The 19,304-nt window shown below is 38.4% G+C and overlaps 1 protein-coding gene across 1 annotated transcript in view; it reads right to left on the bottom strand.

The window, feature by feature from the left end:
* Positions 1 to 19,304, bottom strand: part of PCSK5 (proprotein convertase subtilisin/kexin type 5) — a gene marked incomplete at its 5' end in the record, with an annotated part of 199,614 nt that overhangs the window by 16,624 nt on the left and 163,686 nt on the right. Inside the window, 3 exons of the mRNA XM_082497728.1 lie at positions 1,429 to 1,565; positions 11,625 to 11,813; positions 12,893 to 13,010. Of these exons, the coding sequence (XP_082353854.1) occupies positions 1,429 to 1,565; positions 11,625 to 11,813; positions 12,893 to 13,010 (444 nt within the window). The remainder of the gene's footprint in view (positions 1 to 1,428; positions 1,566 to 11,624; positions 11,814 to 12,892; positions 13,011 to 19,304) is intronic.

Here is a 19,304-nt window from a genome sequence, read left to right as displayed (position 1 = left end):
AAAGCAGTAATAAAATAGATTTGTCACTTCCAATGTAATACTATTGCATTCTGACATGCTGTCCAATCAGAGTGTTAATTTAGATTTAGTGATAAATGTTTTCTAATACATCAGTAGTATTCACCTCTCTAACATGTTTTAATCTAGATGATTTCTTTAAGTGATATTTCATCTTTCATTATTTTTATTAAAGAGTTTCCACCTACTTTGATGTGGGGCTCCAAAGGGAGGACTATATTCAGTATTCATGCATAAACAGTGGTATTTTTGTCTGCGTATAATGTATCTATTTCAAAATGGGTTTTAAGGTTTAAATTTTGAGTAAGTCCAAAGGCAAGTATATACTCATCTCTCATAACCAGCAAATAGAAGTAAGCATGTACTCCCGTGAGTCTCTTTGGAAGCCCTTCTCTCAATCTCCATTTCTTTCAAAGTGCTCATACTGAAATATGTGAATGAAACTGAACTGTGCAGTGGGAATTAATAGCAGAACATCTGTAGCCTCAAAAATTCTTACTAGGAGCACAGTTTGTGAGTGGACGAATGCCAGGTCTGAGGACTCTGCCCATACACACAGGAGCACGATGCAACCTAACAGTGGTAGGAAGTTGGGAATTTCTTTCTCTTGTATAGTGGGATCTTCTTGTTGTGTAAGCACTGATAAATGCCGCTTTTTCTTATGGGTAGGATTAAAAAAAACCCAAACAACAAAGCAAAGAAAAACAACATGAAAATAAATCCCTGGGCACTATATAGCTGATATAGGCCAAATAAGTATGGGCCCTATATAAGCCATGAAAGTCACAGGCAATAGGAATACCACAGAGTAACTCTGGGCTGCTCTAACTTATGCTGAAGACCTGTCTGTTAAGTCTATATTTAAGATCCAAGAAAACAGAAGCCTGCACACGGAGATACTACAACTGCTTTCAAATGTCACACATGCAGTTTTATGCAGTTTTGTGCCTTTTTCCTTGAAAACTGTGCCTAGTAAAGACTTGGATTTGTTTAAAGCACTGACTCTTGGTAACCTATCAGATGGTACAGGGGTCTGTCTCTGCTTGAAGAATTAATGTCTGGTATGACGTAGCTCTAAATGGCCAAAGTCTGTTTTTATACTTTGAGGAGGCAACACACGTGACAGCAAGAAAAAGAGTAGTTTACCCCTGAGAAGATGAAATTTTCCATGGAAACCAGAAGTAAGTTCAGAATAAGAGAACCACATGTCTTAAATGGCAAATAACATCAACATAAAAATGCAGAGTGCACTGATAACCGAAATTAACAATAATGCTCAGCTCTGCCTTCACACTAAAACCTGTGAGATGTTCCTGCTGTAAATAAAAGGTGGAAAACAGTCAAGGCAGTATTAGCAACTGCAAGCATTCTTCTGAATTCACTGAGCCCAAATAAAGGTTAGAGTCATACCTGGAGTCTTGAAATTTCTCAGCTGAGATGGAGTGTCACAGATCTCCAAGATCCAGTCACCTGCTGCTTTTTCACTCCAGCAGTGAGTAGTCATAAACTCCCAGTTTTTGAATCCTTCCATGGAATGATCAAATAGCCTAAAATAAATCAAGACATTATTTTAAGCAAACAATTTTATATGGGGAGCTAAGCCTCCAAGTCTGCAAACTATTGAATGATATATTAATTAGCCAGTTCATTCATCTGTGCCTTTACATAACATTACTCATGGTGGTTTTCCCACACATATTTCAAGTACATTCAACTGTTTCTTGTTTTGATGGAAGAGATTCTTTACATGGCATCATTTGTCATAATGTGAAAGAGAATGGAAAGAGAATTAATTGCAAAAAAAATAAATTGCTAATACTGTTTAATAGGATTCATATGTCTCGGGACACATGTGTCTTGCATTCAATACAGCATATCCATTGCTTTAACAGCATGATGTAAATACAAACAACTGGTAAGTTGGAAAATTTCTGTAACATTTATTTTTGGCTTTGGATTGGAATACTTAAAAGGGGCTTAAAAGCGATAAAAAGTATTAAGTGACTGAGACAATATTAGCAATTCAATATACGTGACTTCTTATGAGGAAATAAAATGAAAATGAGACATTGGTCTCAATCCTCAAATGACCAAGGTATGACTCTCTTCAAAAACTTGACAGAATTAAGCCTGGGTAAAACTGAGAGACTAATGGCATCTGATGGTTTAATCTAACCAACAACATTACAATAATTTAATTAGCTAGGTCCTGGGTGAAGAGGTTGGAGTTTAGGCCTGGATTACAATAATTTCGAGGATATGGGCCCAGTTCAGAGGCTGCAATGTGATGCTAATCCCATGGGGGAAGGAAGACTGGCCAGAGATTTTATTACCTAAAACTGGAATTTATTAATGAGATTTTGGAAAGACACAAGAGAATTTGCACTTTTATTCAGTGATCACAGCGTGTTGCCTGCTACCCCAAAGCTATTGATGGCAGGCACGCTCTAATCAAGAGCCAATAAAATGGCACAGCTCAGCTTTAAAAAATACATATATATATACACACCCATATATATGTATGAATATGTATGTATATGTATGTATATGTAGATACATGCATATATACACATATATGCATGTATATTTTTATATATATGCATACACACACATATACATATGTATATATTTATGACTATTTTAATTTGGTCTTTATGTGTGAAAACTGTGCTGGTAATAGCTATGCTTAAATATTTTTCATAAAACAATTTCTCTACACTAGAAAATCCCTTTAAAACCCTTTTCCATAAACCCAAATAGAATAAATAAAATAAAACTTAAACCCCTTTTCCATAAACCAGAGAAAAATCTAGTATTAGGCTACAAAAATATTACCATATTTTATACTCACTTGATTCTTTACTGTTATTTTCTAAGCTAATTTCAAGCTTTGTTCTCAAAAGCTTGTGAAGTTCATCAAACATTGGGAAAGCAGGATACCTTTGTAGCAATGTGAGTATGTGTCCATTTCTGGTAAAAATCACCACACAAGAATAAAATGTGAATAAAATGCCATACTTCTTGCTGAAAAATTTGGTCACTCAGAGGCATGGCATCAGGTCCTGTGAATCCACACGTACTGCAACAGGACCTGTATGGACCTGCATGTCAGGTGCACTTTTCCTTTACAGGACTCAGCCCAAAGCTGATTGTCACGCTCTCATTTGTGCAGCTGTTTTCCATTTTAAATGAATGCTTACAATACTAATCTTTTTTATTAGTGTTGATAACATTAAATTAAAATATAGATATATATTTAGAATTAGGCTTCATTTCCACTGATAATTGGGTAAGATTTTATTCTGATGCAGTTCTTTGCCTCTGTCTGTGTGCAGCTATACATGTGTATATACATATTCTGCCAGCAGAATTGGCCTGTTTCATGTCACTGTTAAATCAGTTGTTTGAATACAGCAAATCTCACAAACACATGGCACACATCATTTACTAAAAGGGTAGAAATTATTACACATTTATTACTCAGTGTTTGCATGTGGGTATGTTCAATTTTAGTCATTATGTAGGTTATTTCCAACAGTTAGTCAAATTATCATACCGCATTTTGCTGATAACTACTGTATTACTTTCTAAACACCCTGTCAATCCGTCAAGGCAGCAATATTCCTCTTTGCCATTGTGGCAACTAAATTATATAGTATTATGTAAGTACTGTGCAATTATTTTGTAAATTCTGTATTCACTGGGCTTCCATTCACATACATAGAAATACAAGTTGCTGTTTATTTTTACTGTAATTAGTCCAATAATTCCCATAGTATTTTTTGTTGAAGGGTGTTTATTTGCCATGTTTTAGAATTTTAAATTGCTGTCAGATTTCCATCTTAATATTGCATCATTCTTTTAAGTAATTTTGGGAGGAAGAGACAAAAATCCCTTGTGACTTTAAAAACACCTTTACCTAAAATATGCTATGGCTGAAACTGTAAGCTTTCATATTTCCATCCATGGAAATGGGGAAAATCTGGTAATATTCTTTCATAGAAAATTGACTAGTTTTTGGAACAAAAACTTCTCTGGGAAAGATATGAATTTTACGAAGTAAGGTTTAAATTGGAATCTTTTAATGTATGAACCATGTTTCTACAAAAGATTCTACAAATGAGTCAAAAAGCTACAGACAGATCAAAAGAACAGTCAAAAAAAACCCCAAAAGTAGAAAGGTACGGACTCTGAGGCTGCCTGTACGTGTAAGTTGTACAGACTCAATGGTCCAAGTACTTTTGTGTTGCTCTGCTTATGCACTAAACTCTCAGATCAAAGAACCTGTGAGGTAGTACATGGCTTTCCCTTTCAGTTGTGCTAAATGAATGAATGAAATGATCAAATATGCAGGTGCACCCTTTTCCTTATTCAGAAAGAATTACATATGGAACAGGATCTTCTAAGGAGTATAGAGCCAGCCCAGATAGGTAATTGATTTTGTTATTTGTCAGATTGATACCGAGTCAAAATATCAAGGACACACAGAGAGCTTATCATGGACTAGTAAATTGTTAGTATATGGTCTGATGAGTTGTAATTTGACTATTACAGGTTATTATAGATGAAAATAGTTAAACAAGATTATTAGAATAATCTAATTATTTTTATGACCATGATCATATACATCTGCAACACCTGTACTCGTGGATGTAACATGCTTTTAAGTACCAAAGTGAGTAACAGCATTTGAATCTTTATAACTTATTTGTTAATATAACCACAACAGAATGCCAGACCTGTTATTCAATGACTCAGGTGAGCTCTCTTAGTAACAGCACATGCAAGTTAAGGTGACAGGACTGACTATATCAAGATAATCTAATTATGGCCTGCTGCTTACGATGAATAGCATCACATTTAAAAATAATGACTCCTCTCTCTGAGAAATTTTATGACATACTCATCACATGCCATACATAGGTCTATATAAGAATATATATGTTACAGAGTGTAGAGTGAAATAATTATTTTCTTAAAACAAATTCAAGAGTCTTGGCCTCTTCCACTGCCACCTCTTCAGCCCAGAAATTGCATCACCTTTCTATGTAGGAATATAACCTCAAGCAGAAATATTTGTCTGTAATCAAACTTTAGACCCAGACAAAGAAAACTGGCCACTTTAATGGAATTCCACACATGGGAACATAAGGCTAGTCTCTCATAGATAAATTTACGAGCATAAAAAACCAACCAAACAAGTGTGTCAGCTTCTTAGCAAAGAATCTCTAAGTTCTTAAATACTCAGAAGAATTTCTTTTAATTTGGCTTAATTTTTAATTTCGTGTGAGAAAAGGCCGTGGGGGTAGGGCATCCATTTGATAACAACACCATCACCCATCACAAACAATAAAATGTAAATGCATAAAAGGAGCTTTTTTTATCACCAAGATCTCTTTTTCATCCCAGCAGGTGCAGCTGCACCTGACTTGACAACCATGGTTGCATATTGACCTGACCACACCTAGACCCAGAAAGCCCTGCATTGGCTGATGGCTGGGGCCACAGTAGAGTAGCTGACAAGGGAAGGCTCTTTCTCCTCTGTAGCAACAGTCCTTGTTTATGATGTGCTCCAGCCTACTAAATTGGCAGCCTGATAGGCAAGTGGTCCTTACCCACTGTTTTAATTGGCCATAAGGCTTCAAGTGAGCTTACAGTTTGGAAAGAGTACAGAGTGCCTTCTCGAACTGCGCACCTGAAAATGCTTTGGTCAACTATTCTCTTTGGAGCAGCTCTTCTCCACAGGGTTTGACCACCAGAGAAGTAGCCCCTGAGGAACTGCAGACAGGCCAAATTGACTTAACCAAAGCTTCACCCAGACCCTACTGCCCACTTGCACTGAAGTATTCAGGAAAAAAAGAAATAGCCATAGAGCACATAGGCATTTTAGAAGCTTTCTCACCTACGTATGTCAGGGAAGATCACTTAAAACTTATGGATGTGAATCTAAAGGAGATGTATTTGAAATGTATGCACAAGCATATATTTTTTTTTAATTTCCATTTTACATCTGGTTGTCACAGCTAATTTTATGAAGAAATGGAGATCTCTGAGCTGTCATGATAAAGTTGTTTGGAGAAGAGTAGCATGAACAATAGGGTACAGTGCCTGCCAGCCTGAAGTAGTGGATAGTAAAGCAACCACCACCTTTTAATAAAGAGAGCTTGTCCCCAGGGTCTACATGCATCCACATGAAATGCTCCATCATGACCTATAGACATATCAGGCTGCTGAGCTCCACACACCACACTGGACAGCCAGCTGTGTGACTGATACTTACAGCTGTCTTAGAAGCTGCATGTGCAGTAATTTGCATTAAACCTTCAGAAACCTCACTCTAAACAGGCAGAAATCGTAATGCAAGAGCATGAATGGTTCCACATATACAGACTTTTCCTGCCCTACCCTTGGTTTGAAAAGGGACATCTGATTAGGGTAAGGGCAGTAGGGGACACTGACTGTCCATCACACAATCCAGTTTATTCCATGAGAAACTCAATGTGGTAAGTGTTACAGTAAGACTGAGGTGAGGCTAGTTTTCATAAGGCTAGGAAGAGATTAATTCATTCTCACTATTAGTAGTTGCGGCAAACCTATCTGCAGGAAGCAGAAATCCTGGGTGTTGTTCCTCAGCCTGTCTTAAACAGCTCCTCTCTTTTCTGCTTCGTTCAATATAAGCCTCAGAAACAGAGACATTTAGCTGGATGCTAAATATGTCCTCAGCCACTTGTCTTCACTCCCACTTCGACTATGGCAAATTAAGTCAAACTTTTAATGATGGGTTCTAATTTTCCACTAAAACTTAACTTGAGATATTGAATCCTAAAAGCCAATACATGCCTACTCTACAGATCCTTGATTAATTCTTTACTAGTCTCAGTTATCAAAGAAAGGCACACGTCACTCTAAATCTCAGATATGTTGCACTTCATTCTTCCACATTTTTCTTTGACCAAGTTACAGGATCAGTTTTAGAGTTACATGGAGGATAGTGTCACTTACATGCATTCATTTACTCTTTTACACATAGAACCATTAATCTTTTCTGCAGACCTGAGCAAATCAACAGTATTTTCCCCACTTTGATAAAAAAAAAAGTTTGTTTTTTTTTGAAATTGATGTTGTGTCTGTAGTACCCCCAGAGCTCCCCACCCTATCTACTGCTAATATTGCCAAGGTGTAATAAAAAAAAAGATTTTTAGAGGTATTGACATTGCAATTACAGTTCAAAAAATGGTTGGTAGAAAGGTAGTGGGATGTCTATTCACTCCCTCCTCCCCCCTCCAAAAAAAAAAACCAACCATGGAAAAAAAGATGGAGATAACCTGAATGAAATAAAACATAGCAAGTACAAGTAGGAAGAAATAGTTTTCTGAGAACTGCTTCATCCTGTAGACATAGTACAAGCAGAGGATTATTGTTTGCTCATCCTGGATTTAATATTACCCCCACAGAGTCCTCTTCAGTTACTGGAGCAGTGAGACTCAGCGTGAAGGTTGGGCCGACCCTTTTCATTATAGTTGGATACATAAAATGTTGTTTTGATTATTATAGTATAATGTGTAAACTGCAATAAAGATATAAGACAGACTGGTCCAGAAATCAAATTGTGCTCCTATAAAAAAAAAAGGCTTCCTTTACTTCTGTCACCAAGACTTTTTGTGAACCAAACTAGCAAGTAAGATTAGATGAGAATACCTTGGTTTTGATCTAAGAGTTTCCCGCAGAGGAGGTTATTATTAAAATTTACTGATTATCTAAAGTTTCGTGATAGGAAAAAGATGGTCATGAAAATACTTCCCTTTGTTACTGAACAGAGGTATTATTAATGTCAATGCCATATAAGCATAGGAAGCTAGTGGCCTGGAAACTTGCCACCATGTGGCTAAAAAATTTCAGTTACGCAGTTCGAATGGCAGCAGCTGCTTTAAATTTAAAGGGCAAGAATTAAACAAGCCATGACTTCAGTGGGAGACAAATGAGCCCTAAGTTTGCTTCTTCTATGCTCTTTGCATTTAGCTTCTCCTTCATAGCCCCTCCTGTACTGAGTGTTTGTTAGAACTGACCTTGGTACATCTCAAAAACACTCAGAAATCCATGCTGCCAAATCCAATGTCCAATTGTTTTTAAAAAGGGGATACTGTTCCCCTTTGGACTTAACTGTAGCCTCATCCTCACACCAGCCAGCACTTTCCAAGTCCGTATTTTCCTCTGCTGCAGTACATCCAATGTAATCATGTTTAGTACTTTCCAAACAACAAAGCAGATGTTCCCTGTAATGCAGTTTTTGAAGAATGCACATGAGGTTCAAGCCAGTGACAGTGTAATCCACCAAATGCCTGCAAAGGAATTCACATCGCCTCTGACTAACAAGCTTTCTTACTGAAGTCATTTTAGGGGATGCCAACATTAAGGATAAAATATGCAGAAAAAAGGCCAGATATTGCCTTGAGGGACCTACTCGTCAATGCAACAGAAACTACACAATGACGACTCTTCCAGAATTGGTGGAGAAGAAGTGCACATGTGTAAAATATACCTTTTGCACTTTAAGATGTTTTACCAGCAAACTGTTTCAAATTAAACCCAGATGAGTAATGGTAAAGCAATGAGGCTTTCCCTGGGTTCAGTAAAAACAGCTGGTATTGCTGCTATTAATCATGTACGTGTGCATTAGAAGGTCTTGTATGTCTGAGAAAAGCATCTCAGTCAGGTAGTAGCAATGTACAACAGCCTCTGGGACCTTTGATTGTAGAAAAAGAACCCAGACCACTTGCTGCCAATGCATCCGTGCGAGCTACATGTACTTGAATACATTTATTCTGATGCTCTCATCTTTAATACTTTAAAAATCAAATGCCTTATAACTAAATTCCCATATTAGTGAACAACACTCCTAGTCTGAGTTTTATTTTATAACATGATGCTAAAACATATACAGCAACATTCAGTATACCACCAATTGCCAGACCACTAAGCTGCAAGACTTCTTCCAGCAAGACCGACTAAAACAAGTCTTGACATACAAGCCTTGAAATACTTGAAAAGTACTGTGCCGGTATCCATCACTTTACCCTAATAACGGGCTTCTGAAGACTCTAGGTATTTCAGACCTGGAGTTTGCAAAATATGCTTATTCCTTAATATTAGTAGCCCAGAGTTGTTTATTTCAGCCAAATGTGACTGACAAGTCAGTATACCTCTGAAGCTTGCACAGAAAGGGAATTTCTTGTGTGACTGTATGAGTATTCACTCTTTCATGAATAATTTGTTTTTTGGAAAGTGGCAAAATATTAAAACGCCTTTCAGGTTTCTTTGTTTTCTGGCTAGCCTTCTGATAGTGTAGGATAAGAAACAGCTGAACATCGCCTTATTTTAATACATACATTTGGGTTTTCTCTCTCTACCACAGGTACAAAAGGAGCAGGGGTTACAAGCAGACTGATTGAATCAAACTTTGTACCTATTCCACATACCAGTCATCACCAGAGGTGAACTGTGAATACTGGAATGTCTTTATCTCCCACTTGCTGTGAGTCAGCTGCAAGACATGAAAGCCTAGAGCCAAAAGTTAGCTGTGTTAAGACCACTGGGTTTACACGAGATTGTTTTGTTTGGATACCTAGTTGGAGGACTTTTAATTTCTTTCATTTTGAAGCATGGAAGAACTGCTGCATGAAAATGGAATAGAAAACTAAAGAAGGATTTCTTCAAACAGAAAAACAAAAGCTTATTTCATAACTGCTTAGAGGGTAGGAATCTGCCTCTGCACTGGTTAGCACAAGACAAATTCTTTGTTCAGTGTAGCAAGGAGACACATAGTATGTGCCCATGTGCTTTATCAGCAAGGCAATAACAACAGTCGTAATGAAACACAGGAGGTATTCTACAGGTCCCCAAAATTCCAGGACAACTTTCTCTCCGCTTGATGAATTAATGTCTACAGCTTGAAGAGTATTTTCAGTACACCCTTTCTTTTAAATTAACCTAATCTCTAATGAAAATGTGGGTTTACACTTCAATCAGAACCAAATCCATTTGAGCTCCACCTGTCTCCAAAACAGGTCCTTCTTTTTGAGAGGAAAGATAAGTCCTTCTACCACTGAGGGACAGGAAGACACGCAAGTCTCCAGGGCTAGCTAGTCAGTATGTCAGCAAATCCAGCTGGGGGAACGTGGATGATGAAGCAGTCTGGGAAGCAGGCCACTCCCAATTCATTAAAAGTCCTGAAGAGTAGGACCGGGGTTATAAACTTTTGTGAAAACCTGAGTGTGATGGCAGAAGAGTTTTCACAACATAGGTTTGACGCATGGCGGCTTTTCCTGTTTCTGAGATATATAACATCAGCTAAAACCAGCTTTTGTGTCAGAGCCATGCTCTGTGTCCAGCTGAATGGTAGTCATCTAAATCTGCAGGTCGCCAAGGAAAAAATTTTCCCTATCATACTAGGAAGAAGATTTTCTAGACAGTTGTAGAAGTATAGAAGGATTTCTTACGTAACTGTAACTTATTTGCACATTTGGAAATGAGGTAGAATTTGAGAAAGTTTCTGGGGTTTCTTAGTACTGTAACCAACTCTGGTAGGAGGCAGTGCTACTGATCGCTGATGTAGCAAGATTTATCTGGGAAGGACTGCCAATGTTTTCTTCCAAGAAAATTTCTGCTAGTAAACCAGAGAAATAGAAATATCACTGGGAAGTCTTTCTATTTTCTGAGGACAAATATTCATGATGCACCCCATCTCCAGGGACTGAAATTGCACTGATGTTGGAAATGCTGCATTGGATGAAGAGATACCTGTTTGAGTCCAGTCTGGAGAAAAAGAGACAATTTGGTGCAGTGTCACAGTTTCTCCAAGAACATAACACAGAGGCAACAAGATGAGAAAAAGGACTGATCTTTCTTAAGTTGTTGTTGTTAGAGTGTGTTAGAGTGGCCGGACACTCAAAAGCATTCACAATGTCTGACCCTTAAAAAATTTAATAGGCTGTTTAGAAATGGACCCATTAATTTCAAAGTACTGGTGCAACTTCTCAGTGTTGTCCCACTGGGAGCCTTTCATGGGTTGGGCATACTACTTCAATATGCAATGGGAAAAAAAGGATATGGAAATCGGTAACATCAGGAGTCATAACCATATTCAAAAAGCTTAAAAGAAAATAGTAGTAGAGAACTACTATTCTATCTGATTTTTATTACTAGTGAACAAGGGATAAGAATGGAGAAAAATGAAAAATAAGTGCCAATAGTATGTGGAAACATGCTTCCATTCAGCTTCCTTCTGTAACACTGAGCCTGTTACTATTTTCCTCACATTTTCCAGCCATCTAATAATTGATGAGCCACACAAGACTATTGAAATTGACTAATCTATGTTTTGGAGATGATGTCCTTCAACAACTTTACAGCCTACTCTTCTACAGACAGAGATTGCCATCTGTGAGCTCATTTGCACTTCACTTTTCCCATCTCTCTCAGAAAAAATAATTAGCCTGTGTCTGCCGGTGAACTCACTGTAATGACTTGACTGTTCTTTGCTGAGGCTGCAATCTCAGTGCGGGCTCTGCACACTGACTGCACTGTGAAGTTGTGTTGTCATACTATACCTGTTGGCCAACAGCTGTGACCTAGTTCCAGAAGGAGAAGTTAGGTAAATTGCCAGGTCTCCACGTCGAGGGTGAGTAATAGTGATGCGTACAACGACATGCTCCAAGTAGATCACGTGGTGGTTGGGATTATCTGAACAGCCAGTGGCTTTGTAAATTGAACGGACAATGCTGTCAGGTCGTATTGTTCTATAATATAAGCATATAAAACAACATCAGCATTTCTTCCTTGTTCTGTAAAATAAGACAACCGCATCTTTTTTACTTAGTAGTGAATGACAGTGTTGGACAATTGTTTCTGAGAAGTCGGCAGCTTATAACCATTAGTTTTAACGCTTAGTTCCTAGCTAAAACTATCAGCACAGGGTAATTATTTTACTGCAGCGAATGGCAGCTACCTGACTTTCTGTTAAGCATGTACACAAGCTAAAAGAGGACAGTGAAAAACCTGTAATAGGAATAAGCCTTTGGGACACAGCATTTTTTGTGGATTAGTGGCCAGCTGAGAATTGTTGGGATTGTCATGGGATCACAGCTGGTTGTTAAGCCCCAGGAAATGCCTGGCATAGCCATAGTCCTTGCTTACGTAATAGCCAGTATTACATGTTATAACTGTACCAAACGGCATCTGACTCAGCTGGTTTAAATTGGCGCGGCATCCTTGCAGACTATACCAGTTATGGATCAAGCCCGTCAAGCATATTTATCAAACAATAATCTTATTGCTTTGGAAGTGTGCCTTATGACTGATGCTGTCTCTTTATCCACAATGTGCATATACAGAATTTTGGTCTTAAGCCTGGTTCTATACAGACCCTATCCTAGCAAGTGGGAAGCAGTTTAGTCTTTGTCTCTGAGCTAAAACTCTCCTGAGACTAAGAGACAATATAATGCAGTATTTTGATGAAAGGGTATTTGCTTGTTAGATCCTGGACTGATAAGTCTGTACTCATCTATCAAAGGTGACTGCAATGCACTCAATCAAACATTCTTCTTCTTTGGTGTATCATCTATACCAGAATCAATCATTATCCAGCCTGGCTTGCTTTACACCTTTAACTTCTGGGGCGTTCTTTAAACTAGGGCCTTTTCAAACCACTACAGGGAACAATGTTTACATGCAAACGACCTCACATCTGTGAAGGTGACAGAGATGCCCAGTATAGCTTTCAAAATGACACATTATACACAATGCAAGGGAGGGGTAAATTATACCCAATTTCTTTCCATAAGTTTATGCCAGCAAGAGTTTTGGCAGCGGGTATTACTTGATTTGCCGATCCGTGTTCTCCACACACACATGCTGTGGAGGCACCGTTGTCCACTTTTCTGCTTCTATCACCATTGCTTCAGCATCCATCAATCCAAATCCATAGAGGTGGCTCACTGCAAGGTACAAACAGAATGCTTGGAATTATAGCATAAAACCTTTTTTTTTCTACAAGAGCTGCTTCTTTTTTACCTCTTCCTTGCTTTCACACAAAGCTCAAAAATCTCCTTGCCAAACAAATAATGACTATATCTATTTTGTTCACCAAATCTGTTCACTGCTTTATTACAGAAGTGGCAAATGACCATCATGAATAACACTGCACCATGAGGAGTGTGGACCAGAACTGCAGAACGCCAGGGAGTACAATAGCCTCTGATTGCCCTTTGTCCAGGTGCCTTAATTCAGCCCAGCCCTCTTATATGACATAATGTTAAAAGGTGTAAAGAACCAGAGGAGGGCTATTTCAGTTACTCAAATACTAAACACATGCATATAGGTAAATATTGAAGGTAACTGAGACAATGAATTTAAGAAGGAACAGACTCTCGTAACTGCTGTATGCTCTTAACTTCTCTGAGTGTAAGCAGCACGTGGATGCTCTCCTATTCCTGTACGCAGTATGGTTGCCACTGGCCAGCCAACCAGCTAGATCCAACATCTCCCTAAAGCTGTCTGCATGATGAGTGTAAAAAGCAATGGTATTTGAAGTCCAGGGTCCTAAAGATATCTGGTTCTCGTGCAGAGTCTGTGTCAGAAAGGGTCCTTCCTCTACCTCCTTTGTAAATCTGCAGATGAAGTTAGTGCTGGAGAGAGCTGTTAACATTGCTGTCGACCTCTCATACTACCTACTGCATGCATTGCACACACAGTGGTACTAAGCATCCATGCCTGGAAGTTAGCAATCTGTTAACGCTCATTCCTGGATGTTACATCTTCACCTCTGTCTGCCTTTCATGCCATGGAGAGCCAACAATAGTCCCCTTGCAAGAAACTCAGTGCCTAGTAATTTAATGCCTGAATGCCTTCTACTCATAGAAGCAGAAAGCCTTAAAGCATCCTCTTTCTTAGGATACAAAAAATCAAACTTTCAAATACCCAACACCTAGAAAAGGTGAAGTATTTTCAACAGACTTGTGTCAATTCTCTATCTTTCACTTTTTTAACACTTGAAGAGTACTTAACTTGATGTAACTATTTCAAGAGTTCCAGCAGTTCCCAAAGGCTACAAGTTTCACTTACTGAATCAGCTGTGTGTTGGTTGCTGTTCCAATCAAAACAGAAGCTTGCAAATGGATTTTGATGAATTAGAAAGGGCTGCTAGCCATTTTGTTTTATTGTGACAAATCGGTGCTCTTGCTAAAGTTCTGACAGGGGAAGGTGAAAGAAAAAAGCTTCCAGAGGGAGGAGTTTAGATCACAAATATTTATAAATCAGGTTTACTTGCTACCACAGATAGTGCTACCAGAAAACCCTCAGAAAGTGCTATTTTAATCAGTAATGCGACAAGGGATGGTGTAAGTCTTTCCAGCTGCACTTTGCAGAGGGTTTGTGAAAGCAGCCTCTATTCATTGCCAAACCAAAATTCAAAGGAGTCCATCCAAAAAAACCCCAACCTTGTCAAACAAATAACAGTTCAAAGCATAAAAATAATCAGTGCTTAAGGATTCCATCTTCCAAATATGGCAGTACCTAATACTGTCTGAAACTGCCAACTGAAGAGGGTTCCTCAATGGAAAATACTGAAAGGCCTAACAACTGTGTCACGAACTGTTTTTCTTCCCATCTTCTTCCCCTTCAGCCCCAAACTGAAGTGCACATAGCATGGAAATGTTCATTTGGAGAGAACTAAAAACAGCTCTTGTGCTAAATGAGGCAGGTACCATTTTCAGAAATGAAACGCGATAAAATATATGAAAATAATTAAATTCAGCCCTCCTTCAGTCTTCTTGATTCTCCTTAATGTATTCCACAAACAAATGGACAGGGAAAGAGATGTCCTATTTTTACACATCGGTGGACGCAGCCAGAAAAAGGGCAAGGAAAGCTTAGATGGAGAAACTGTACTGTAAAGACAGTCCCTGTGATGGAAATCTCCTTGGTCATAGTGTCATCTTGCAAAAACTACATCTGCTGATGAGACCTTATTTATCTGTGAAGTTATTTGCCTGTTCTTACACTGCATGCATTGCCCTGATATTTAAAATTTTAATTAATAATCATTCTGTCTGCTCTGAAGAACAGTGGGAAGAACAAGTGTTAACTCACATGGTCTGTAACTGTACACAGTTACTCTGTATAGTACTACATTTAAACAGCAAGGGATTAAATTTTAATGAATGGAAAAATCTTTTGAGCTAACCCATGGAAAACGCATTTTTAATTCCTGACAGGTAGCAACTTGCATTGAGTTAGCACCCAGGATGTCCAGTTGTAAGATGCTGTGCGTTCAACCCAACTACTGAGCTCAAAGAAGAGCCAAATTTCTCCTCAAGTCAGCTTTTCTCAGCCAGAAATAAGGACAGAAGAGCCCCTAACAATGCCACTACCAGACAATGACCTTCTGATGGATACTGAAGTGGCTTTAAAGCCACCTCACCCTAGAATTTTTTGCCTTAATATTCTCATTAGAAATACAAATAAAATCTAGAGAGTGAACTTTCTACCTTTCCTTCCCTAAAAATTACTCAGAGGATAGAATTGTGTTCATTTTTCATTCAGGAGAAAAAATTACCACCCAAGGTTACGTGGTTGTGTTAATTGTCCGTGATTCAATGTTTAAACTCTCTTGTATGAGAGCAGAGATGGGAGTGAGAAGTTCTGCACCTGCTGTTTTTTTTTCCACAGTTGAAACAGAAGCACATTTTTTCCTTGAAAGGCCTTCCCATTGAAATAAAAACTTCCTGACAGTCAGGGGTGCTCCTAAATCCTTCTACATGGGAAGCTTCCAGGCAGCTGACATTTGGCTGTCTGCAACCTTTGCACTTCAAAGCACTAGATCCAGTGGGCTGGTTAACAGCTGCAGGTACCAGCAGAGGTCCGTAATTTTCAAAGACTAAATAATAGCAATTTAGGAAAGAATCACAGAGTTAACAAAAGCAGTTGATCCCCTGTGTCTTAGTGAATAAAGCAGATTTTGTTTCCTACTGCCTTCAAATTGTGCCCCTTCATCTGTGTGTATACTAGTACTGCTGTGAACTCTATGCTAGGGTGCCTCTCCCAAAGGTTAAAAATAACTTTAATGGTCCACATGGGGCCATAAATGTCTTCTGAGAAACATCTGGAACTGCCACTGATTTGTATGCGAATGGTACCGAGCTCACTTCTGCTAATGCAGATAGAAAAGCAATATTTGAAAGGTACTGATGATTGCAGAGTGAGATTGCAAGTGCAAAATGCCCCAGGACCTTGCACGTACCCACTTATGTGCTCTACATTGTCACTGCTGTGAATTGCTACTGCGCTCGGTTGTTGCTAGGAATCACTGAGCACGTGAGAGGGAGTATAGGGCTGTTTTGTAAGAAGATATTTGCCTTTCAGAGACAGAATAGGAATGTGAGGTTGATGCAATGTAAGCTTGTGATTAAGGAGCAGACTGTTGCTCTTGTTGAGCTGAAGGGCTGAAAACTGCGACCTCTTTGTGTCCATGTGTCCAATGTGTCCATGGGCAGAACTGTGCTTGAATCCTCTCTCTACTTACGCAGCAACGCAAACTGATCCATTCCTATTTCTGCAAAATCAGAGACATACACAGAGCTTTACAGATGCAGGACAAGTTTCAGAGAAAACTTGCCTCCTGCAACACAAAGTAAATATTGAGTTTTAGTTGATCTCTTTACTGTTCTTATCATTAAAGAAAATAACATTTCTTAGGGCCGAAGTCCATTTATTTATCCCCAGAGCAATTCCTCTATTAGCACACCATGAAATCAAGGCCTGCTCAGCTGCTGGATAGACTTCTCCATCTTTTTCATAATCCCTTTGTTTTTGTCCGAAACTGCTATTGAAAATTCAATAACTTTCTCATTTATATACAAAGAGTATGTAAAGCTACCCCCAAATCTAAAGGCAGCATGTGTAACCCACTTGACTAAGAGAAATGTGAATGGCTGGTGTTGATAAATCATAACACAGAATCATGCAGATTCCAGGAAAACTGGGCTCAGACAAGGAAAACACAGCCTTTCCAGTGCCTCAACGCAGCTAAACTTGATTTGTTAGGCTGCAGTTTCATTGCCGGTCATCAACATGTCTCATCAGTAGCTTAGATGCTAAGCCTCCCTTCCTATTTTACTCACCTGACAAAAAACATTGCAGAATATTTTCTCCCTACTATATTTTTGGCCTTTAATTTTCTATACTGTGAAAGTAGCATCAGAAATATAAATATTTAGTATACATATATCAAACACTAAATCAGGAGAGAAATGGTAATAACTTCAGTTTGTCAAATGAGGAATACGCAACTTTCATAAACTAGATTCACATGTTTGATATATAAATTATTATGACTTGTTCCTTTATGTTACTTTAGGATCTTGATCCAGTCTCATCCAAAATGAGATAGACAAAATAGGAGTCTGAAATGCCCCTTATACTGTGTTTTTTTTAAATGTTGCTGAGCAAGACTAGAAGATGTGAGACTCTCAAGTTACTCTCATCCTATAAATCTTAAAACCGACCTACACCAATATTTCTTTTACATTTCACATTTTATTTGCAAATATAAAGCTCTAATTCTACATTACTTTAAGCTTCTGTCATTTGCTTAGTATATCAAAATGCTTCAACCACGAAAGACAATTGGCTAAAGAAAACTAAGGGACAAAAAAGGAGAAATGTTATGATGACACATGGCTTGAACTATTTAAATTTTGTTTTGTCATGTCCTAACTAGGAGAACATTGATCTTGAATGAAAATTCATCTTGTTTCAGCCATACTCCCATTTCTTGTCAAACTATGACCAATAATCTGTGATAACCAGATGTGATTTCTGAAGCACCTAACTGCTTCACAAGCCAAAAACACAACCATGCAAGAGCATACTTTTTTATTCTTGCCCCATGCAAGAATTCAACTTAACCCCCCCATGCTTTTTAGATTGAGCATATTATTTGTATTTTTTGTATTTTAGACAGAACGACCCCTCAATTTTTCTACTTAAAGACAAAGCAAACAGCAAACTCTGTCCTCCCTCCCCACAGAATTCCCTTAAATCAAGGTCAGGGACTCAGCAGAAACAGTAGAAGGTCAAGTTCTTACTCTTACCATCACACCAGAGAAGGATTTGAAGGACAGAAAGTGGCCCAACAGATTTGTCTTAAAAGTTACAGCTACAAAGATGCAAAATGAGAAACTGAAGGGCCTCTACAGCATAGAATCATAGAAGCACAGAATGGTTTGTGTTGGAAGGGACATTTAAAGCTCATCTACTCCAACCTCACTGCCATGGGCAGGGACATCTTACTAGATCAGGTTGCTCAAAGCCCTGTCCAACCTGATCTTGAACACTTTCAGGGATGGGCCATCCACAACTTCTCTGGGCAACCTGTTGCAGTGTCTCACCGCTCTTATCACAAAGAATTTGTTGTGTTCAATGTAAATCTATTTTTTTGTCTTTCCATTTAAAACTATTGCCCCTTGTCTTGTCACTACAGGCCTTGGTAAAAAGTCTCTCTCCGTCTTTCTTATGCTCCCCCTTTATACACTGAAAGGTTGCAATAAGGTCTCCCCAGAAACTTTTTTTCTCAAGGCTGAACAACCCCAACTTTCTTCACAGGACAGTTGTTCCAGCCCTCTGACTATTTTTGTGGTCAGAAAGGTGTTAACAGGATACTTAAAAAATTGCTTTTATTGAGCTTCCAGTCATGTATATGCCAATTTCTGATTTTTGTATTAGTGCAAATAATTTCTTCAATAACATAGTAACTGTGGATTTACCTGATAATAGAATTGATAAAAAAATCAGCCGTCTTGATTTTATATTTTTTCTGTCTGCCAAAAAGCTCCTATTCATCGATAAAATAAAATATAGATTGCCCAGGAACACTAGCAGGACAGCTAGTAGAAGTTAAATCTCCAGTAGTCCATGTACCTTTGTGAAGTTTCTGTATGCAACTGTGATACTGTATCACCTGCTATGAGACTTTGCAGCCACTTAAAAAATAGCCCTAAAACACACCATCTTAATACATTAAGGAATTAAATCCAAGATCACATTTGCATTCACATCCTGGCAGTATTTATGTGCTTCAGGAATTCCAAGCACATATGGCTATTCAGCATTGACACTGGTTGACAAAAAGGACCGAGAGTGAAATACGCTTATGGGGCATCAGAGTCAGACTCTACCTAGTAGTGACAGCAAGTACCACCAAAATCCCCCTCTCATGAACGTTAGCAGCCTCC

This window comes from Vanellus vanellus (assembly GCF_965231255.1).
Source record: "Vanellus vanellus genome assembly, chromosome: Z".
NCBI lineage: Eukaryota > Metazoa > Chordata > Aves > Charadriiformes > Charadriidae > Vanellus > Vanellus vanellus.
Note: the sequence above shows the minus strand (reverse complement) of the source record. Positions and strands in the feature narration are given on the sequence as shown.